At 46.2% G+C, this 22,597-nt stretch overlaps 1 protein-coding gene and 1 long non-coding RNA gene across 5 annotated transcripts in view; one reads left to right on the forward strand and one right to left on the reverse strand.

Annotated features, from left to right (window-relative positions):
* LOC140513768 (uncharacterized) overlaps nucleotides 1-12,473 on the reverse strand; it is a 195,396-nt gene extending 182,923 nt beyond the window's left edge. For 2 of the 4 annotated variants that reach the window (XR_011970326.1, XR_011970324.1), the window contains exon 1: nucleotides 12,336-12,473. This is a non-coding gene — a long non-coding RNA (uncharacterized lncRNA). Of the gene's footprint in view, nucleotides 1-2,377; nucleotides 5,207-12,335 lie in introns of those variants that run through there. The other 2 variants (XR_011970321.1, XR_011970330.1) reach the window with 2 other exon arrangements.
* An 800-nt stretch (nucleotides 12,474-13,273) lies between these two features.
* Nucleotides 13,274-21,630, forward strand: EMX2 (empty spiracles homeobox 2). Its single transcript, XM_072623684.1, has 3 exons — nucleotides 13,274-13,667; nucleotides 16,212-16,396; nucleotides 20,075-21,630. Exons 1-3 carry the CDS (start codon nucleotides 13,274-13,276, stop codon nucleotides 20,240-20,242), a joined length of 747 nt encoding a protein of 248 aa, XP_072479785.1. The 3' UTR covers nucleotides 20,243-21,630.
* Nucleotides 21,631-22,597: the final 967 nt, after the last annotated feature.

Genomic DNA, 22,597 nt, shown 5'->3' on the forward strand with positions numbered 1-22,597 from the left:
AAATTCCTTTTAATTGATTACATTCTATACTTCTCCCTATTCTTCTCCTTCCCACCCCCATCCGTCAGTCCTCTTGTCCCTCTCAAACATGCAAAAGTGAGTGATGGAAAACAACTGTGTTCTTTTGAAAAAAAACATCCTTGATCCATAATCTTGGGATATCATACTTTTGAAAATAGATTTCTGGAATGTACATATTCTCTTATGACAAGTGGTCATTCTATCCTAGGCAACCCTGGTGAGCTGAAATTGGACACATGAGTATATAAAAATATTATCTGAGAAGTCACCTTTTTTAGTATCTCAAAGGGATTTATAGTATAGGATTTGTTATTTTTGTAGAACTTTGCTCTATATGTATGACTATCTATATTAAGTGATTTTAAGCACTTGGACCCCAAAAGACTCTGTGGAGAGATTTTAGGGAGTCCATAAACTTAAATGGGAAGATTTACATTCTTATTTTCAATAATGGAAACTTTGATTTCTTTGGTAATAATATATATTTTACATATTATTCTTAGGAGTCCATGGGCTTTATAAAAGATTAAGAATCCCCGGTCCAAATGATTCCAAAGGTGCTAGAATACTGTTCTAAAGGTTATAAGCCATCTTTCCCATAATTTTAAGTAAAAGATATTTAGCGCTTTTAATTCACACCAGAAGTTTTTGCTAGAGCTAAGCTGAGTAGCGAAAGGGAAATAGATAGTGATTACATCCTTTATTTCAAAGGAGCCCCTACTAAATATATTTTATTAACACTGGAGATGGGGCAGAGTACCAATGGCTCCAGAACTTTGGGGGCACAAACTATTCCAAATAATTGAAGTATATAATTTATTTCATGATTTAAAAGCCAGACTCCAGACTTTTCTTGGAAGAAGAAAAAATAAGCAAGAAAGCAAATGAGATCCAAGTGAATAATTTTCCCCTGGTTATTCAGTGGAAAATCTGAGAGTTTGAGTTTTACCAGTGACAATAGTGGTCTGTCTTAGCAACGTAAAATAACTTAAAATGCCATTTTCAAGTGTGTATTTAGAGTCAAATTTAAAAACTAAACCAAATCTTTAAATTCAATGTTGTTTGAGTATTTTCTTTAAAGTATCAACATCCTTTAACGTTTCTGACTGGCACCTAATGATTAGGAAATCATCCTACAGTTAAGACTGCAAAGTATAGAGGAGCAGTCCAAGTGTGTGTGTGAGGGAATGCACAGTAAGAAATTTGATATGAAATATGTGCTAGCAAGTAATGTAGCTTAATGATAATTGCTTCATGTATTTGCGCTTCACACACTATGAAAACAAGTTAGACATTTCATCAGAAAAGCTAACCTAGAAAGTTAGAGTTAAAAAAAAAGTTTCAACAGCAGATGTTGATTTTTACTGGCACCAAGGCATAAAACTCCATATTACTTGATTAAAATCCCTCTTCGATCTCTAGAGCTATCTAGAAACAAAGTAAATCTACGAAATCAGTATACTCTTCAGGACTTAAAAAGGAAAAGAACTATGTTAAACTCATGGGTTTGTTACTTCTTAGACAGCTGCCTCGGAGCCAAATGGAGCCCCTCGTAGTCTTTTCAGGTAAATCATTCCAGGTAGATGCTAACTTCGGGGAGCTACACAGATCTTGGGGAAGTAAAAGCCTGGAGGCTGTGTGAAGAACCAGCCAGCTGTCTTCTTGCTGCTCTGAGTTTTGGTCACTGTCAGTGTCCAATTTTGGGTTCTCTTCAAGGATATTTCGGGTGGGTGTTTGGCTTAAAATTAATATTATTTCATGGAAGTAAAATGTTTTGTATAATAATAATAAAAGCTAATATTGAAGCCGAGAAGTCGCCAACCATGTGGGGATGGCACTTTTTGCTTCCCCAAACTTTTTGAAGTTTTGCCTTGTTGCTGCGACTAAGCTAAATCGCACCCCCAAAGGACCAAGAACAGGACCCTCTGAAGTCGCTGTCTGGCAACAGATCCGTCGCACTAAATGGTTGGGGGGGAGGGGTTGTAGACCGGACCAGGTTAATTTCCTTCGCCCTGTCTCCCAGTTACGTCTCTCCAGGAGCTCCCTGCTTTCCACCTTGCCTTTGCTTCGGCCAATTTCCCAGAACCCCAGGTGACAGACAGGTCTGGTGAGATACCTATCGATTCTGAATCTTCTGTTCTCTGTCCTGCCCTTCCCCCAGGACTACTCTGAGAGCCACCTTCCTTGGGAGCTGTCAGAGAGTCAGCATCTCCCGTGCTTCTTTCAAGCCACAGTTTACACATTTTCTCTGTGGTCCCTGGCCGAGCCCTCTTTAGCCCGATGCACACCACCCTGTCCACCCCCACTGTACCATTTATGAACCCACTATGAAGTGCACACGAATGGAATTCATTCATTCATTCAACAAACATTTATTAAGTGCCTACTATATGCCAGGCACCGTGTTAAGCTCTGGGATACAAAAAGAGGAACATTTTCCACGCTGGCCAAATGCTTCATTCAGTCCCCGCTCTGCCAATCCAGGAGATTACTGCTTGAATGCAAAAGGAAAAATAGGATTACCTGGGCAGTTGACTTTGAAATTGGGTACCCTGATCATCCACGGTAAGGGGGAGTTGGAACCTACCAGCATTTGGTCGAGGGCTCTATCATACCCCAAGCACAACCTACCCTTCATATTAGCTTTCCAGAGACGGAACCCAAAGTCTTTAAAAGTGCCAAATCTCCACCTCACCCCACCCCCTTTTTCGCCAGCTGGGTCTGGTGGGGATGAGAGAAAAAGAGAGAGAGAATGAAGCATCTTCTTGTACGACCCCAGGACTCAGTACCGAGAGATAGTTGACGGCCGAGTGCTTCCTCCCCCAGTCAATGAGACGAGAAACCGACTTGTTTGTAGTCCTACCCATTCCCATCTCCCTTTCCCCGCGATTATTTTAAGATGATTATATCAACAGGGCTCAGAAGGGGCCGGATGGGAAGTATGCCTGCCGCTACAAAAGGCCATATGGAGGTCATTACTCTCAGAGAGCGGAGACAGAGTAGAGATTTTCTACACTGCTATATGCGCCCGCGCACGCACGCACGCACGTACACACACACATAGACAAATACACGCGCGCGCGCATACACACACACACACACACACACACACACACACACACACACACACACACACACACACATACATTAGGGTTTTGTTTCCTTCCAGGCCCCCATCCCACCCCTTGACAGCCCAGCCCCGGGAGGTCTCAGAGCGGCTTTAAGTTGCAGACTCGTGTCAGGGCGCAGCGTGCGAGACAAGTGAGGGCCGCTGGGGTATATTGCATTTCTGTCACAACCTTTAGCTTTTCTGTACAGTTGAGCACCCCCCTGCCCGGTCCCATTCCGTTCAGTCCCTGTAGTGAATGCCGGTGCTGAATCCTCTTTATGACATCTGGAACCGTGTGTGTGTGTGTGTGTGTGTGTGTGTGTGTGTGTGTGTGTGTGTGTAGGGGAAGTGTTGGGGGAAGAAAAAAATGGAAGCGGAAACTACTGAAACATCCATCTGTTTGTTTCCTTCTATTGTTTGTGCGCGGGAGCTCTTTAGATTTGCGGGGAAAGGGAGAAAGAAGAGGTACATCGTAAATGACTGCGCTTAGCCACCTCCGGGAAAAGTATCGTTTTCTCTGTGTTTGCGTGTGAGTGGGGACTGGGCGCGCATCCTAGAAAAGGCAGTCACGCTATGTCCAAGTAGAGGGGGCAGTACATGGATTTTTTTTTCTCCAGCTACGCCCAGTCACCAGGGCCTGAGTTTGTTATGACTGCACTAGGGCTGTTTCCCTTTAGCTAGGGTCCTCCCTGGCGAGATAAGATCTTTGCTCCCAGTCTGCAAATTGCGATTGCTTTTGGCTAGTTACTTCTTAGGATCCCAGCTTTGGAGGTGTGGATCTCGCAATTAAGCCAAGTGGTCACGCCTGGCTTCCTCCACCCGTCCCCTCCCTTTCGTTCCTCCCCCCCTCCCCGACCCGGCCCGAGTCTTTACCCTTGAGACAGTCTGACGATGCTCTAGGTGGGGAGAGAAAGGAGAGCGCCTTTTCGTTTACTTTCTTTCATACATCCCTCTCTTGTCTCTGTCTCTGTCTCCGTCTCCCCTTTCCCACCTTCTTCAAGTTTTCACCACTACAAACTACCAGTAATGTGAAAAAGTTACAACCTCCACTCATAGGCCCCAGTCAACCCCAACATTTCTCTGCCAGAAAAGGATTCCTTGTTATCTAGAGAAGCCTCGTGTTGCTGCAAGACCTAGAACAGAGACAGATCAAATCCATCCTTTGATTCTTTTAAAATTTTTTTTTTATTGTGGATTGCCTTTGATTCTTGCTTGCTATGTGACCACTGGCAAGTCTTTTAACGTCGTTAAGCCTATTTTCTTCTCTATAAAATGGGGATAACAGGAACTACCTCAAGGGATTGCTGTGAAGATCGAATACAGAGGAAGAGCTGTGTAAATGGCAGTAGTATCTAGGGTAGCTAGCTTCAGGGTAGTAAATAGAACTGAGTTCAAATTCAGCTTCTTTCATTTACAAGCCTTGTAACCCTGGGTAATTATTTAATAGCTCTGAGCTTCCGTTTCCTGGACTCTAAAATGGGGATAAGAATACTACCTGGAATATCTACCTCCTTCACTGGGTTGGGAGGCTCAAAGGAAACATACTTAAAGAGATTTGCAAACTTTAAAAGCACCATATAAATGTTAGCTAATATTACTCTCCGCTGCCTTATAGATGGTTGCCCTGCAGTGGGAAAGTTATCAAGGAATACAAGATCTTTCCTCTATCAGTCGTTATCTAGGGAAACCAAGGGAGCCAAAGAAGAAGGTGAGCAAAATGCCATCCCATAAAGATCTATGAAGTGAAGGGAAAATGTGAAGTAACTTTGGGCTTGTGCCCCAAAAGCTAAGTCTCAACTGGGCCAAGCATTTGGGCCTCATTGTTCGAACACCTTCTCCTGAAGGGAGGGGGAATCAGATACCCTGCAATTCACTCACCCCAGGCTCTGCAATGTCAGGGTTAAACCAGGACAACCTCAGGGTTTTTTTTTTTTTTTAACAGGAAATGCGCAGTTTCAGATGAAAAGATGGAAAACAGAAAGGAAACCAGGACCCTCTTTCCAGAATGGTTGGCCACTGGGGTGGTTGTTTGCTTCTTCCTGTCCCTCCTGAGGCATATCCAAGGCTTCCAGGGCTCTGGAATAAAGAGCAAGGAAAAAGAGGAGTGGGACTCAGGAGACTCAGCCAGGGAATCTTTTAGTGTCCAAGAACTGGCATGGCAAAAAAACTGAATGCCACCACTCAGATTTAAATTCTGCAAGGAAAAATAGCTCCGACCTCTTTTCTCAAACCCTACCCCTACTCTCAGACAACCTCCAAACTCTACAAATAAAATCAAAGCCCTATTTGAAAATCTAGCTGTAGGTCTCCTTTCTCCATGCTGCAGAAAATTCTGAATTAGATTGAGACCAGATAACGGGGAAGAGGTATGGGGTTTTTTTTTTGTTTTGTTTTGTTTGTTTGTTATCTGGCGGAGACCCAGAAAAGAAAAATCATATTGAACTTGGGAGTCAAAGGACTCAGAACACCTGGGGTGAATTCTTTCTGTCACTTAATAGTGTTGGTACCTTGGGCAAGTCGTTGTCCTTCTCTGTACCACAGCTTCCTTATCTATAAAAGGAAGGTGTTGGGAATCTAGATGGTCTCTATCAGAATTAACATTCTGTGAGCCTGTAATGATTTGAAAAATCAAATGAAGCCAGGAAGTTAGGGACTGGGCCAGAACCGGAGCAACCATTTCACTCGAGTGGAGTGGTTTTTTTTGTTTGTTTTTTTTAAAGTCCTGAGAGGAAAATGAGGCTGGGTGGTGGTTAGTGGTTCGAAGTCCCAAGGTACACATGAGTTTAAAAAAAGCAGCAGCCACAACAACAGAGATTGAACAACTGCGTTTTAATTTAAAAAATAGTCCAAAATTAATTTCTGGGCTTAAATGTTTCTCCTTGAAATATTTTTCTGGAGGAGGAAAAATATCAGGGATATCAAAGGGGGAAGTGACTTACAGAAGATCGATGGTAAAGAGAAGGGTCACCAAAAGGAGATACAGCATAATCTCGAAGATGTTGGCTGAGGAAAGGAAATGGTCTTCGCCTGTCTGCTGAAAGGTGAATTTCGCTGAACAGCGTTCAAGGAATCAGTTTCGAGAGCCATGTCACCCACTCGGGGTGGAAAGAGAATGGATGGGACAGATCATTTATTTATCCTCACCAAGCTGATCACACCCCCAGGCTGTCTGTGGATCTCACGAAACAATCATTTCATCTAGCACGTTCACTCTATGCGGGTTTCCAGGAAGAGGCACGCAGATTTTATTTCCACAGATTACGTGCATACACCTTTTCGAACTGGGAGAAGAGAGAAATTTGGAAGACGGGGAATGTTGCAGGGGATGAGATGGAAGAGAGACTACGGAGTGAGATTCGGAGAGAAACTGTTCTCTCCCCGCCAAGGAATACGTTCCTGCCTGGGAGAAGAATGGAACCTGGGACACCAGTATCTCCCTTTCCATGCTTCCGATCTAATACTGAATTCACTATGTCTTGGTAATAGTTGGACAAAACGGCGCAGACAGCAGAGAACTTTAGTTATCCGAAACTGGAATGCCACGTTCCGTGCGTTCCTGCGCCTTTCGCTGCCCCTGGGGCTCGCACTCAGAGACTTGACTGGTCCTCTGGTCTTTGACCGCTCCTCAACTATTGGCCTGGAGGCGTGGCCCTTGTGGCCGAGAAGTAACTGCCTCCGGGAGTGAGTCTTGTTCTCTAACTCAAAAGAGGAGGAGAAAACGAAGAATAATTTGTTTAAAGTGACCTTATGTCTATTATACAAGTACACTAGCTTCCTGGGCTTTTGTGCGGATGACAGAAAATCTACCACGCCGGAGCTGACTGATTTAGCTCTGAAATCTGTCGGCACACACCGTCGCAGGGTGGGGTTTAAACGCTTGGGAGCAAGTATAAAGAACTGGGGGTCGGTGGGTTAAGGGTAAGGAGGATGTGTATCTTTTTTTGGTCGTTGAGAGAGGCTACCCTCCCCTTCTTTCCCTCCTCCTCCACCCACCCTGTTCAATCATTGGGCATCTGGGTTCTAGAAGGGGTAGGAGAAGGTGTATAGAAGGATAAAAGTCAGCTGTTTCCTGGACGGACTGCTTAGAACTCTCTCAAGAGCCGGTCTCTCCAAACTTCCTTTGTACTTCTGTGCCCAGGAGATCACTAGGCGGCGCTGCTCACACACCAATCTGGCTCCTCTGTTAGTAAGTTATTACCTCAGAGTTGCCTCAGTCCAAGAGAAGCGAGGTGGGGGGGGGGGGGGGGGGCATTCATTTATTTGTGTGCCACAAGGAAAAAAATTAAACTTCCAGTTTTCGTGTTCGTAGTGTCTCTCTCCATGTGTGCTGAGAAACTAAAAAAGTGGGAAACAATCTAGTGAAATTCAGACAATTGTTATCTTTATTCATGTTAGACTTTTTCTGCCTAATTTCACCAGTTTAGGAGTCCTTCTAGATAGATCCCAGTCAGAGCACACTTCATTTTTCAATGCACGTATTCCAGATTTATAGTATGCCACCAGCACACTGTGAGTCGTTCTATATAGCATAGAGGTGAGCCCTGAGTTTGAGTCCCTAAATGTCTCAATCAATCCTGACATAAATCCTGACATATATTAGACACAAGGTGCTTCCCGTCTGCATCATTCCATATGCTACATACACCAAATATTGCCCTTAATAACAATTCTTCGGGCAAGAAAGAGCTCGCTTCCATGTAACCCAGATCTGGGAAAAGGAAGGAGATGGAAAAACAAAACAAGATCACGTTCAAGAATCCCACCCTGGGAATCCTGTTTGAAGACATCTCGGAAACCTTGCCTGGGCTGCTTCCCTCTTCCCACTGCCTTGTTAGATGTGCTCCATAGTTTAAGAGTGACCAAGAACTAGAGGACTGGTCTTGCCTTGAACAATCTTAAGATTACATTTCTGAGTACAAATTGATCCTCTGGTCACACTTTGGTGCTTCGTGTCTACAGTGTCCGTTTGCATTTACCTAGGGTGTGCACGCCGGCTAGCACACTTCTGAAGGTGCCTGGAGTTTTGCGTAGTCCTATTTATAGTTCTCAGATTTGGAAGACGTTACTTCGCTCGTGTTCTGTACAGTAGTAGCCTCACTCTCTAACTGCTCAGCACACTTCTGACCTTACTAGCTCAGGGACGGCTTCGCTCTGGTGGGACCCAGTCACTGTTTCCAAGTCACCACGTATTCACGCACCGATCTTCAGCAGAACTATGCTTTTAACTGCCATCTTCGGGTCAGACCCTTAAATCCTGAGACAAAACTGGGGTAGAGATTGGGCTGGGTAAGGTGAGGGTGAACAAGCAGAATGGCTAAGTCTCTAAAGAGAGTTTTGGAGCCGAGCTGAGCCGCGTCAACTAAGTCGCCACCTGTTAGTCTACGGGGCATCGGAAGAGGCTCTGGAGTGAGTCAGCGTTGGCCTTCGAAGCACTTGAAGGCAGAGAAGCAGCTAGACTGCGGGCCGTGATCTCTCCTAGTCCTGTGCTTTAGCGCAAGCAAGGGGCCCCTGTCCTTTAATGAGTAACTCACCTTCTTGATTCGCTTGAGTGTCGCGGGGTCTTTAACTTGTGAACCTGTCCCCAGTGTTTCCGAGGTACAGGAGCATGAATTACCATAGATTACCCCACTTAATATGCGTTTAAAGGGCTGAGAACCAGGGAAAATCTATTTATCGATATTTAGGGCTCATAAGAAGAGCATTAAACTGTGTGTTTAGTAGACTAATTGTCTCTCCTCCCTCCAACGCACACACTCTCAGCTCGCTCTCTTCCCCCTTCTCTCTTACACACACACACACACACACACACACACACACACACACACACACACACACACACACACACACACACACACACACTCATTCAGGGGCCGGCCTCAAAGCCTCGTATCGAGGAAAGCGAAACCAGAAAATTTGTGCCGTTTTGGGGTGAGTTTTGCATCAGGTTTGCCCAAGGTGAATAATTCACTTTGGAAAGAAGACCGAGGGTGATTTATAAACAACTCCCTTCCCACCACCATCCTTGCTGACCTCAGAGTTGTGGAAAACATTTTGGGATGTTTTTAAGGGAGGGGGCTGGAGACAAGAGGAGCAAATGCAGCTCCGGTCACTAATACCTGCCTCTCTCTTACCCTACCCTAATTCAAACTCAAATCATGACTGCGCCTCAAGTTCAGAAAGTGGGGTGATCCAGGGAAGGTTAGAGTAACAAAGGTGCAAGGTTTTCTGGGGTTCATTCTTCTGGAGCTCAATGGCTCCACCACAGGACCAGCTGGGTATCAGAGATCTTCTCCAGTGCAGGGGTGAGAATTTTAGAAAAGCCATTTCAGTGTCGGCTCCCTCCCGCTTGAAAGGCTGGGGATGCTTACAGATTCTGACTCTTAGTAATACCTTTTCTAATTGCACACCCATCATTCCCACTTCCCAACTTAACTCCACGTCAATAATTAAAAACATATCCAAGGTTATTTGAGTTCCAGCATCCTTGGGGTAGTCCCCGGTGCCTGGCTTCCAGATCCCATCGAGTTGAATTTATTTAAGTCTCTTGGTGCTGGCCAGCGATGAGTTTCCCAGAAGCTGGGAGCCACTGAGTCTGACATTCCAGGCTATACCTCTCCAGAAATGGTTTGGAAATTTCCAAAACCCGACTCCAGAGCCTGGGGACCCATGGCTAGCGGCGCTGACCCTCGGGATAACTGCATGTAGGCAGGCTGTGAATCTGGAGGGGGTGGGAATATAACATTTCTTTTCTCCAAATAAGATTTCCTCCGATCCTTCTCAGTCCACACACACTCCTTAACTCCACAGGGTCCCCAGCCTTGGCTCTCTGGATTAATCTTCCCTGGACCTGGTTAAATTCGTGGGACCAACACGCCCAAGTTCTGTGTTTCTTTTCGATTCCAAAAACTATCCGGAGTTGAAAGAGTCCCACTTATGCCCTCAGGACCGTCACTTCATCCCAGTACTTAGATTCTTTCGGCTATTAATTTGCTTCTTATAACCCGGGCTTGGACAGCGTTTTTCACCACCCCTCCTCTTTCCCACCACTGCACACTTATATTTACACAGTTACACACACACGCAGAGATTTCAGTAAATCTCTTTACTATTCCTAACCAAACTGGAGAAGTTTGTGTATTTGAAAAGACTTCTTAACTATATGATTGTTGGACAAGGGATGGTGGGGTGGGATGAAGGTTGGAGCAGGGAGTTAGTTGGAGGCATATGAAGGGGAGATTTCGTCCTCTTAGAAGAGTCTGGGGGAATCAGTTTTCCTGACACCTGTCTTCTAGTCTCTTCTTTCTACCCCCATCTCCCAAACACACATTCCAACCAACACAACCATCCGAGTTAGAGGTTTCTTCGCCGAGGTCCCCCATCCCAGGGAGTTGGGCCCAGGTTTCTGTTAGCTCAGGCCCTCAAGGAAATCACCAGGTGCAGCCAAACTCCCTTGGGGGAGGGGCAGCCTGGGCAAAGGGTGAAACCCAGGACACGACCCCTGCTCTGCTCGCTTTGTGCTACGAATGAAACCCGGAAAGTGAGGGAGGGAGGGGGGTTTACCCAAAAGTGACTACAGAATCTCTAAGCAACTGCTTTTTATCTACTAGTGTGGGTATGTACATATGTGTGTGAATGTGTATGAGTGGATATGTACAATATGTGTATTTGCAAGTCAGTGCTGGGTAAAGGAATCGCCAAGTTAGGGGTGGGGTGTGCAAGAACTTTTTTTAACAAGATATTACAGTCGCTAATGCGCTGGGATACCTAAGAGAAGACGGTTCCTAAATGTCCCACCTAAATGTATGGTCCAATTTTCAGAAGGGATTTTCAAAGACAGCTCTACCCCCAATACCAACACTAACAAAAATAAGTCTATAAACATGAAAATAAAGAAAGGAGGGGAAATGTAACGGGGGGAGATGATGTATGGGGTCACCTATTGGGCAAAAGAAAGAGCTCTTCAGATAATCACTTTCAGAGGAAATGTGTATCTAGACACGGCGTTTTTCTGTTGTCGCCTCCTAAAAATGTGTACATGAAGCTTCTGTTTCTGTCTCCCCCCATTCCCCGTTTCCCCTCCCGGTGTACTTTCTCTCAGGTTTCTCGGCAACCTATTCACTCAACACAAGCATTTCTGCGTCCTTAAGATAAATTACACCGCCTCGGCGTAATAGATTTAAAGTACGCCAGATTTTTTTTTTATATAATTAATTGTAAACGTGAAAAATACCTGCTGGTACTTCACTTTAGAAGAATGTAATTGGCAAAAAAAAAAAAAAAAAGGAAAAAAGAGGCGGCTGATGAATAGATAATAGATCTTTAACTACCAATAAACAGTAAGCTGCAGCCAGCAGCCTCGGGATGTGATCATAATTATTCCTCGGCGCGAACCAATGGGGATGAGGGAACTCAGCCCTAAAATCATCCCAAAACCAAAGGCAAACTCGAAAATACGGACAAGGTCTGGAGCCTGAGATCCAACTCATTCTCACCATTCCTAGTCTTTTCCCCAACTGAAGCCTGAGATTTAACTCACTCCCACCGCTCCTGGTTCTCTCCCAGACACAGCAATGAACAATCCAGGGTGAGGCATGGTGCTGGATGCTTTAATAAATGGCATTAGCAACAACATTATTAACAAAGATAATAATAATGACCGCTAAGACACAAACTGCATCTACCTCCACTATACAGACTCTCCTTTCCCCAGGCCTTTCAAAGGAAGCGTTTGTCTGTGTGACGGTGGAGGGAGTGTGTTTGTGAAGGGTAGAGGTGGTAATCACCACTAAGGAGGGGGGAAAAAAGTCGTGTGACTTGATTAAGAGAAGGGATAAGCTAACAGTAGGCTTGGGTTGCACGTTGAAGGGGGTGCGATAGTGTCGATTTGCCAACTACCTTACAGGGCAGGCTCTCTTAGACCCTCTCGGTCCAAGAGACCCTTTGGAACACAAGTTTGTTAAGGAGGGAGCTGGGTAGCAGAAAAAGGGAGGGGACAGCTCTCAGAGTTTACTCTTCGCCTAGGAGACAACATTTAGTTTTTGCCCTCAGGAGGGGGAGGGGGATGGAGAAATATAATAGTTTCCCCCACCCTCACCCCAAGCCAGCCCCCTTTAGCCCTCCCCATGCTTCCCACTCCCTCCTCCCCCGGGCTCAAGTCTGGAATGAGAAGCCGCGGAGCGCGCGGGAGGAATCTGTGCTCTCCTACCTGCCCCCGTGGCAGCTGGCTCGGGTTGGGAGGGGAAGCTGTGGATGGTGGCGGCGGCAGCGCCCGGCGGGGACTCTGCTGGGACCTGGGCGCCCCGGAGGGAGTGGTGGTAGAGGTGGAGGAGGAGGCGGGGGAGAGAGAGGAGGAGGTGGGGAAGGAGGAGGAGGAGGAAGAGGAGGAGGGGACGAAGAAGGAGGAAGAGGAGGAGAAGGAGAAGAAACTGCTGCTGCCGCCGCCTTGGTAAGCGCTGGGAGAAGAAGCAGAGCCGACGAGAGCAAGAGCAGCGGCTCAGGAAGCCCTCGACTCCGTTCCACTCCGGGCCCGGATCCAGCCCTCCAGGTTCCCAGCAGCTCGCCTCCCTCTGACGCACTTTAAAGAGTCTCCCCCCTTCCACCTCAAGGCGAGTAATAGCGACCAATCATCAAGCCATTTACCAGGCTTCAGAGGAAGCTGTTTATGTGATCCCCGCACTAATTAGGCTCATGAACTAACAAATCGTTTGCACAACTTGTGAAGAACCGAGTACATCCATGGATTGTCTTTGGACTTAGGGTGCCCTGCCCGCCTTTTGCAGAAGAGAGGAAACTTTTTTTTCTCCCTCGAGAAACTTTTTCCCCCTTCTTTTCTCTGCCCGCAGCTCTGGGTCCCCCCACGCTACCTTGCCAAAAAAAAAATACCCCTCCCCATCCCAGTCTGCAAACTCTTCTGGAAGGATTTTTTTTTTCTTCTCTCATCTTTGGGTGCGTTCTGGTTCAAGATTCTCGGGCTTCTTCCAGTTGCGTTGCCTCTCCTCTCCCTCCCCCTCCCCCCTTTTCTTTTTTCCTTTCGACAGCACAACCAAAATATCATTTTTTTCTCCCCGAAACTCGGCGTCGGAGCCAGCGCATTGCTGACGCTCCGGAGCGGGGGAGCCCCTAGGACTCGCTCGGCGGCGCAGCATGTTCCAGCCAGCGCCCAAACGCTGTTTCACCATCGAGTCGCTGGTGGCCAAGGACAACCCCCTACCCGCCTCGCGCTCCGAGGACCCCATCCGCCCGGCGGCTCTCAGCTATGCCAACTCCAGCCCCATAAACCCCTTCCTCAACGGCTTCCACACGGCAGCCGGCAGGGGCGTCTACTCCAACCCGGACTTGGTGTTTGCAGAAGCCGTCTCCCACCCGCCCAATCCCGCCGTGCCGGTCCACCCGGTGCCGCCGCCGCACGCCCTGGCTGCACACCCCCTGCCCTCCTCGCACTCGCCCCACCCCCTCTTCGCCTCGCAGCAGAGAGACCCATCCACGTTCTACCCCTGGCTTATCCACAGGTACCGATATCTGGGCCACAGATTTCAAGGTACGTGCCACGTTGCCTGGGTCCCTGCTTGCCTTTTCTGCTCCCCTACCCCCCTGGCTTCCCCAAGAGCCCGGCCTGAGCACAGCCAGATTGGGAATGCGTCGTTTTGAAAGGCTTTGGCATTTTATCCCTCCAGTTTTTCTGGGATCCAGACTCTCGGGTTTGGAAGTCTTGCAGTAGGAAAGTTGTACTCACTGAATGAAAAGCAGAAAGAGAGCTAGAGGTTCTAGCTGCTTCGTTTCTGCTTTCCTCTTTCTCTCCCCAAAACGAAATTGACCCTTGTAGGGGAAGGGGAAGGACAGAGAAGTTGTCAGTCTGTAGAGGGACTTAAAGTGAGGGGCGCTTGGGGGGCACTGGAGAAGAAAAAACACCGCGTTCATTGTGTGAAGGTAAACCCAGGAAAAAACTTCGAGTCAGATTGTTCTTCATTCACCCTCCCTCTCCCTAATGCTTTCCTTTGCTTCATAAGGTAGCCACGCTCGACTGAGACGGCTACTTTTGCCTCGGTTTCGTTAGACTCTTTTACCTTGCACGCCACACCTCCTTCAGTCGCAGTTTGACCACCTCCCTATCACCCTGGCCAGAGAGTCTCATGGCATCTTGGAGTGGATTCTCAACCACCCGTCCACAAAGACATTTTATTTTATTTAGATTTTTAGGGATGGAGGGAGGGAACTGGAAATAGATAAGGGTGGAATCATCTCCTTTTCTGGCTGTTGACGACCACGTAAATTACAGCGCCCTGGAGCCACTGCAGAAAGGCGGGTTTGGTCAAGTTTATTGCTTTTCTTTCTTTAAAAGAAATTAACCCAGTTGGAAGATAAGGGCTAGTGAAGGCTGTTTGGTTGGTTTTTTACAATTTCGTCTCCCTCTCTTTCACTCTCATTTTTTCCCCCGGAGGAAGAGAGAGCGAGACCTCAACCGAGGCGAAAGGGTTTAGGTACAGGAGTAATAAGTAATCAGATGAGGGAAAACAGCCACTTTTGAGAGCAGTCGATCAAAACCCAGCTGGCCGTTGATTAACCCTTAATGTCCCCACTAAAGGTTGGAGATAAAGGAGGGGAATCCTTCCCCTTCACCCACTATATGCATATTTTCCCTTTAAAAAAAAATGACCCGAGATCTCCCAAACTCTGTCTGAACTTGACCATTGAGTGTGGGTTTGTTTGTAGCTTTTCGTTTTGTGTGCTTTGGGCTTGGGTTTACCGTTCTTACTGAGATCTCTCACCACTACTTTCCACGGATCTCCTAGTAAAGTTTAAGATTTTCCCTCCTTACTTGGAGAAATAACCTGGAACCCTCCAAAGGATAGACCTTGCAAACGGATTAATATTCACAAAATAAAATGACACAAGCTTTCAATCACAATAATGATTTCTCCCGGTCTCTGGAAATGGGGAACCGAAAGAAATACTTCATCTAGGAGAAAGGATAGTCCCAGCAGGCTGCTAAGATAAAATTTAAAATTTCCTCCCCGGGTGCAACGATAGATTATCTCTTCTTTTCCCCCTCCCCCACTATCCTAAATGCTAATAATAAAAATAATAAATAATAAAAATTCGAACCGTAGTCAGAAAATATGGAAATCTCAGCTTGCTGCTTTTCCAGCTCTAGCGAGGAAGTTAAATCGGGGGGGAAAATATACCACCCAGCTCCTTCTCTGGATGGGGGCACCAGACTCTGGGGCCATAGTTCTTTTTCCTCTTCTTGACCGGTATGACAAGTTGAGAAACGAGGGAAGAAATGGGGCAGGTCAAAGGTAGTGAGCAGGCGAGCTGAGTGCTCTAGGAGCACAGCAGGCTTCGGCTGTAACTTTGGCTTTGGCCGAAACTCGGACAATCTGAACCAGCCAGACCCTGTCCTCCTGAGCCGGGCTTTGGGCTGGGACCGAGCTGAGTAGCATACTAGGCCGAAACCCGAGGGTTTTGTAGGAAGTTGGGGACGGGGATGCGTTGAGAGCTGAGTGGAGTTTGGTGGTAGTGTACCCCCCTTTCTCACCTGTAGAAACTGGGTAGGTTCGTCAAGTTAGGTCCCAGTTCTGAGCCAGATGGAGCCCGGTTGCGGGCTGTTTCCGGTCGGGCACTTTGGCGGTGCTGCTGCACTAGAAAGAATAGGAGTGGGCCTCCTTGAGCCAGCTGGTTTTATTCTGACTTTTAAAAGATGACTCGAGTTACAAGATATTCCTCTCCTCTTCCTTCCCCTGCCCCCAGGAAGGATCGTCAATTATTTATCGTAATCCTTACTTCTAATAACCCGATTATTACAGTTTTGCTCTGAGAGAGCTGCTGTAGGTCTTTCCCCCCTCTTTCTATTTTCTCTTCTTTCAGAACTCCTTGATCCAATGAAACACTTGTTTTATTTGGGGGGTGGGGGGCGAGGGGGAGTGGTGGGATGAGAAGGGGAGAGTTGTCTCCCCGACTTTAGGGAAAAGGCTACTTGGTCCCCTCGAAGCCCATTCTGGTTTGGTGGCAGTAACGCCTGGGGAGGGGTAAGGGGACGAAGCCTGGATTCCCAATTCAAGCTCTGCTCTTCCCTACCCCTCAGGAAATGAAACGAGCCCGGAAAGCTTCCTTTTGCACAATGCCCTGGCCCGAAAGCCCAAACGGATCCGTACAGCCTTTTCCCCGTCCCAATTACTGAGACTGGAACATGCCTTTGAGAAGAATCACTATGTGGTGGGAGCGGAGAGGAAACAGCTGGCCCACAGCCTCAGCCTCACGGAAACTCAGGTAAGAGAGGACGTATCGAAGTCCCACTTGCCAAGGAAGTGGTCGATCCGTGGTGCTCAGGAAATCCCTGGGGCAGAGGTCTAATTGAGAAGGCTAGAATGGGGGCCAGAAAAGAGAAGGGACAGACCTGCTCTGTCCTCCCCGCCCCAGGTAGTTCTACGGGTTTGTGTGTCTCAAATGGCTCTGAGTGAACCCAGCTTCTCTAAAATAAAGTCGCTAGAAAAAAAAGTCGGCACTCAGAGGGGACATCAAGGAACCTCAGTGGAATTTCTATTGGGTAGCGTGGGAGGTGCACTGAGCCAGGCGGTAAGGCTGTGGAATCTCAGAGATCTTTAGTTCAACCGCCTCATTTTACTAAGAAGAAAAATGAGATCCAGACTTGGGATGAACCGGTGATCACATTTAGGCAGCTTGGAGTTTGGACAATCTGGACTGCCTCACGGGTCAAAAATGCTTTTCTTTTCACCTTGTTTAAAAAATGGTTTATTTAGTTTTTGTTGTGTTTGTTTGTTTAAGGCTTTGGGAGTAAGGGCCTCGTTTGATTTCGCTCCACTAGGGAAGATTAGTGACTTTCGTGGTTTGCGGGGCGTCGAAGTGAGCGTTGGAACCCAGAGAGATTGGTTAGAGAGGGTTTTGCTTTGTATTTATTTATTTTAAATCTAGTAATTAGGGCAGAGTGTTGAATCCTTTCCCCCCCATTTCCCCTCCTCCACTGGCCTAGCTGTACCAGTCCCTGGAAAGCTAGTAAGAAAGCACGAGATTGTAAGAAGATTGAGGCTGACTGGGGCTAGAAGAGAATAGGCCACAGAGGAATGGTTAGTTCATCTGGGTAACCAGAGGTTGCGTTTGCAGGAGGCAGCGTAACAAATGGGTTTTCAACTCCTTTCCGGAGCCCAGCATGGCAGTTATTTACATCACAGACAGATTACTCCACTCAGTCGGCAGAGGAAAGCTTTGCCTATCGGGGGCATGGATCGGGGTGGTGGAGTGTGCAGGGCAACTAATTGGGGAAGGGGCAGGGGAGGAAGAGATGGCTCCGATAGGATGGCTTTGGCGTTAATGGCAACGGACCCTTTTGGGTTCGAGGAGAGAGCATCTCCCTTTCGGAGAGGAGAGTAGGAGGACACTAGTAGCCTTGGAGAGTAAGTAAAGGGAGAAAGAGAGGAGAAAGCGCAGTTTCATGTGGCCTAGGCATCCACACTAATTCAATAGTGGTTAAATATAGAAAGTCCAGGAAGTGTGAGTTGCTTCTTATTTAAGTACGATAGCTTAGGGTTTGTTTGTTTGTTTGTTTAGTTCTGGTTGTGTAGAAGAGCAGTGATCTGCCCCCCACTGCTTCTCTTAACTGACCAATGGTTTTTCTGCCCTGACAATTCTCTCCACACTGTATGGCCCTTTCGGGTACTTACAGCTCTGGAAACGTGTTACCTATCAAGGATCCAGCTCCCAGGTGGAAGAGACGCCATCCGCCTGAGTGGGGCCATTTGAGTGGTTTCTCGCCCCAACTGCGGCGGCTGCTGGGGGTTCTGCTGTTTATATCATTTACCCCCTCCCCCATTTTCTTAATGGAGAGAGAGGGAGCTCTCTTCTCTTCCCCCCCTTTCCTCCTCCCCGCCTTCATAGACCCTGGGCCCGGGGCGGGGGCGGGGGGGGGGGGGGGTGAGGCTAGTTGCTGTCCAGGCTGGGACGGGGCTGGGGGTTGGGCCTGGGCAGGAGGCGGGGGCCAACTACAGTAAGCTGTACTGTACTATAGAACCACTAGGCTAGTTCAAAGTTCTCGTAAACAGTAACGTTTTCTGGGCGGATTAAGTTGTAACACTTTTTTTTTTTTGAGACGATAAGAGGTTGAGGCTTTTGTTTTAAAATGTCCCCCGGACAAAACAGAACAGGGGATCTCCACTTTTATGAGGTTTTCGGAACAAGGAACAGCTCCGGCTTATTTCCCCCTAGAAAGCTGTATTTAAGGTGGTCTTTGTCCAGCCTGATTCCGACGCTGGTTGGAGTCTTTTGTCTTGGTGTCAACCCCCCGATCTCGACAAACGGGCTCCCTTTGGAGAGCAGCGTGGAGAAATGAACCATCCTCCCCCTCAATTAGCAAACTAAAAGCAAATTAAACTCACCCTTGTTCCCGCTCAGCTTTTTAATGGGAGACTTTTGGGGAATATGAAAATGCGGGGAGAGAGGGCTAGGGGACTGGTCTCGATGGGGCTAGGCTCGAAGGAGGCAGTGAGAAAGCTTAAAACCGAGGCGATTTCATGGCACTGCGGCTGTTGCTCGAGCTGAGTTTGCAGGAGTCTTGGCTAGATATCCTGTGCTCCTACACCCAACCAGAGTTTAGATCAGAGACTCAGATAATGGTGTAGGTGATGATGATGCTAATGGTGAGAACAACAGGAGGTGAGAAGACGTTTATGGTCTTCATTTTCCCAGAGCCTGTCCCAGTTTTACAGGTTACGAACTTCTGGATTGATCCTGCCTTAGTCTGTCTGAAGAGCAAACAGCGGAGGGGCCCCAGGCATGTTTTCAATCATTTGGGTTTGATTCGGAACCTATTTCCCAGTCTCCTCAGATGAGATGAGGGGCCATCGAGTCTGATTTGTTCTGGCCTCGAGTTCTCAAGCTTTCGAGCAACTTGCATCTTGAATTTCACTGGTTACAAAAGGAGAGACATCCTGAAACCTCTCATAGGAACAGGGGAGCTGCTATATCGAACAGACCCGAATAACAAGGTGTCACCAGGGCCTGAACCTACATATTGCTTCTGCTGAGTGACATTCTTCCCTTCCCTTTCCTTCTCTCTCTCTCTCTCTCTCTCTCTCTCTCTCTCTCTCTCTCTCTCTCTCTCTCTCTCAGCCTTCTGAATGCTTTCACTTTTGAACCACTTTTCATGAAAAGGCTCCTTTGGATCTGAAACTTGGGGGCCCGCTCCCCCAGTTCGCTCACCGTTCTCACCGCTGACTCACCTGATCAACTTCTCTTCAAAGGGAGAAAAAAGACCAAAATGAAGAGAAATCTAAAAATAGTGACCTCAGGCCTATGCTAAGCAGCTGAACCTATATTTAGGGTTCAGCGTCCAAATGTGGAGAAAATAATAAAAAGCATATTGAACTCTTGAAAGGAAGAAGAGCAGCGGGGTTTCTAGCTTATACATTTTTATTCTTTTTTTCCCCCTTTAATTAAAAAAAAAAAACCGTTTCATATTTTTGAAGGCGTGATGTCCAGGGGTTACTTTTCAGCACCCAGTAGCGGAAGCACCCTGAGCTGCAGAATGCTTTAACTGTTGTGCAGGAAAGCTTTACTGACAATAGAGAAATCAGAGTAGCTGGAAAGGGGGGCGCTGTCCAGTCCCATCCCCTCTGTGTCAGCACTGAGCTGGAAACAGGCCGAAGTCGCCTTTTCCTCAGGTGTCCCCAGGGTGAGGGAGCCAAGTTATTGTTACTCTAGAGTTTCACCCCTAAGGGTGAGAAAAGGGAAAAAATCTCTCTCTCTCTCTCTCTCTCTCTCTCTCTCTCTCTCTCTCTCTCTCTCTCTCTCTCTCTCTCTTAAAAAAAAAATAACCTAACAGGTAGGTACCTGTTTTAAATTTATCTTTGTAATCTCTATTTAAAGGGAAAGGGACAGATTACCACCAGGCTACAAAAGGGAAACTAACCCACCATTCTCTGCTTCCTGCTGTAGGTAAAAGTATGGTTTCAGAACAGAAGAACGAAGTTTAAACGTCAGAAGCTAGAGGAAGAGGGTTCGGATTCACAACAGAAGAAAAAAGGGACGCATCATATTAACCGATGGAGAATCGCTACCAAACAGGCTAGTCCAGAGGAAATAGACGTCACATCAGACGATTAAAAACAAAAAAACAAAAACAAAAACAAAACCCCACACAAACAAAATCGACACATAACAGAGACAGAAAAAGGAGAAGAATAAAAACAAGCAAGCAAAATCCAACAAACCACAAACACACAAAGAGAAAGAGGGAAGGTGGCACTTAGAAACTTTCCAGCAGGAAGTGTTAAGGATCACAACCCAAGGCAGAGTGGAGACTGAGGAGAAGGCTCCTTCATCAACATGCAATTCTCGTCTAGCAAGGCAACAGAGAGAGAGAGAGAGAAAGGGAGAGAGAGAGAGAGAGAGAGAGAGAGAGAGAGAGAGAGAGAGAGAGAGAGAGAGAGAGAGAGAGAGAGAAGAAAGAGAGAGAGAGATGAGAGGGAGAGAGAGAGGTTCAAAATGTGGCATGGCCGACCCGGCTCTGACAAGGGAAGCTGTCAATCAAAAGCCAAACCATCGAGACAAGATGATTGACAGGTATTCTGTTTATTGCAGTCCACTTTAAAAAATGATAATGATAATAATTATGATAAAAATAACCAACCAGGCACAAGACATTTTTTGCACTTCGAAGTTTTCCACTCTTTAAAAATAATAATAGTGATAATAACAATCGCAATTCCAGATCCAGCCCAAACCCTACACCTATTTCAGAAACTTGAATTGCATGTACCAGTTGTTGGGCAAACGGTGTCTAAAGACAGAAATTGAATTGTAACTTTTTTCCTTTTTAAGACAGGTCTGTGTGCTTTTTAATTTCTATTTTTATGAGAAATGTACAGTCTGTAAACATTTATTGATAACTTCTGAGTCAAAGTGATTGTGACAGCTAAATGAAGTAGCCGTTCACCAATAGTGGTCCTCTAAAGAGAAAAAAAGAGAAGAGAGGGGAGGGAGAGGCTGGAAAGGGGGTTGGGGTAGTGGGGGGAGGGTGAAGGAGAGAATCTTTACTTTTGCTGGAAAAAAAATTAAATCCTGGTGTGTGTTTTTTTTTTTTAATTTTTTGACATTCCCTTTCCGACCATCTTGAAGCTTAAAACACGGGAGAATTTAAACTTTGGTAGTTGGAGAAATTGGCAGAATTCAACCATTCGAAGTGGTTATTCAAAACTTCTTTAAAATGCAAAAAACAAAAAAGAAAACAAAACCCAAACTCAAGGACTGTAGAGGGATTGATGCTGAGTGTGGCAAATATCGGGCGGCGAGTTTTCAAGCACTGAGTTTATATTCCAAGATCCTAGAGCTACTAAAGAGTGACAAATGGTTCCTTAATGTCTTCTATACCAGAATGTAAATATTTTTGTGTTTTGTGTTAATTTGTTAGAATTCTAACACACTATATACTTCCAAGAAGTATGTCAATGTCAATATTTTGTCAATAAAGATTTATCAATATGCCCGCAGAATAGTAGTTTTCGAAAATTGAAGCGGATTTTTAAAAGAAGTATACACATACATATATGTACACATATACAGTGTCCCAAAAGTCTTAGTGCTGCTTTAAGCAAAAAGGAAATAGCTTAAAGCAGCACTGAGACTTTGGGGACATCCTGTCCATATACACATATGTATATATTATGTATGTGTGCGTATATATGTATTTATTACTCTTGGGGACTTGAGAAACTTTGGACTTCAAGTGGCAGCTGGACGTTTCAGCCTCTGGTCCTTTTTCTTTTTAGGGAGAGGAGTAGGGAATGGGGGATGGGGGAAAAGGATTTGTTCGAAACAGCTCTTTCAGGAAAGTTCTCTCTGTAGTTAAAATTTCTGTAATCAAATCCTAGAGCAAAACCGTCCTATCTGAATAGGTGGGTTCTTTCTTAGGTTAGAAAACTTTCGAAAACTATTGATTTAACTTTCTCAGACCCTCTTGCCTCAAGTTCTAAAAGCAATAAATCTGTATAGGTACAGAGAGATAACGTTAGTGAGATCTCACGGTATTGATCATCGAGAACAATGAGCCAACATTTAAAGTCCCGGACACTTGGACTTTCAACTTTTTTTCTGACTTTAAACCCATGACACCAAATGCGTCTAAAATTTTCTTTCTCTGGGTCAAATCTGTCAGAGGTGATGGGGCGTGGAGAGGGCGTCTCAACTGCCTTATAAGGCATGGATTCTAAGAAACCTGCTCTTAGCGTTAAAGAAAAGTTGTAACTAGTCTCTCGGAGGAAACGAGCTTTTTTTTTTTCCTGGGGGTCCGCAGTTGTTTTTTACATGCTTCATTCGCTCTTTATCCTGATAGGCTGCATGAATCAGTTTTATTTCCATTGATAGAGAAACCTCGTCTGCTCTGTTAGAGCTACAAAGCGTCCTGCGAGCTTTTGTGAAAGTGCAAATCAGTTTAAGCAATTATCATACCAGGAATATGAA

The sequence above is a fragment of the Notamacropus eugenii genome, chromosome 1 (genome assembly GCF_028372415.1).
Source record: "Notamacropus eugenii isolate mMacEug1 chromosome 1, mMacEug1.pri_v2, whole genome shotgun sequence".
Classification (NCBI taxonomy): Eukaryota; Metazoa; Chordata; class Mammalia; order Diprotodontia; family Macropodidae; genus Notamacropus; species Notamacropus eugenii.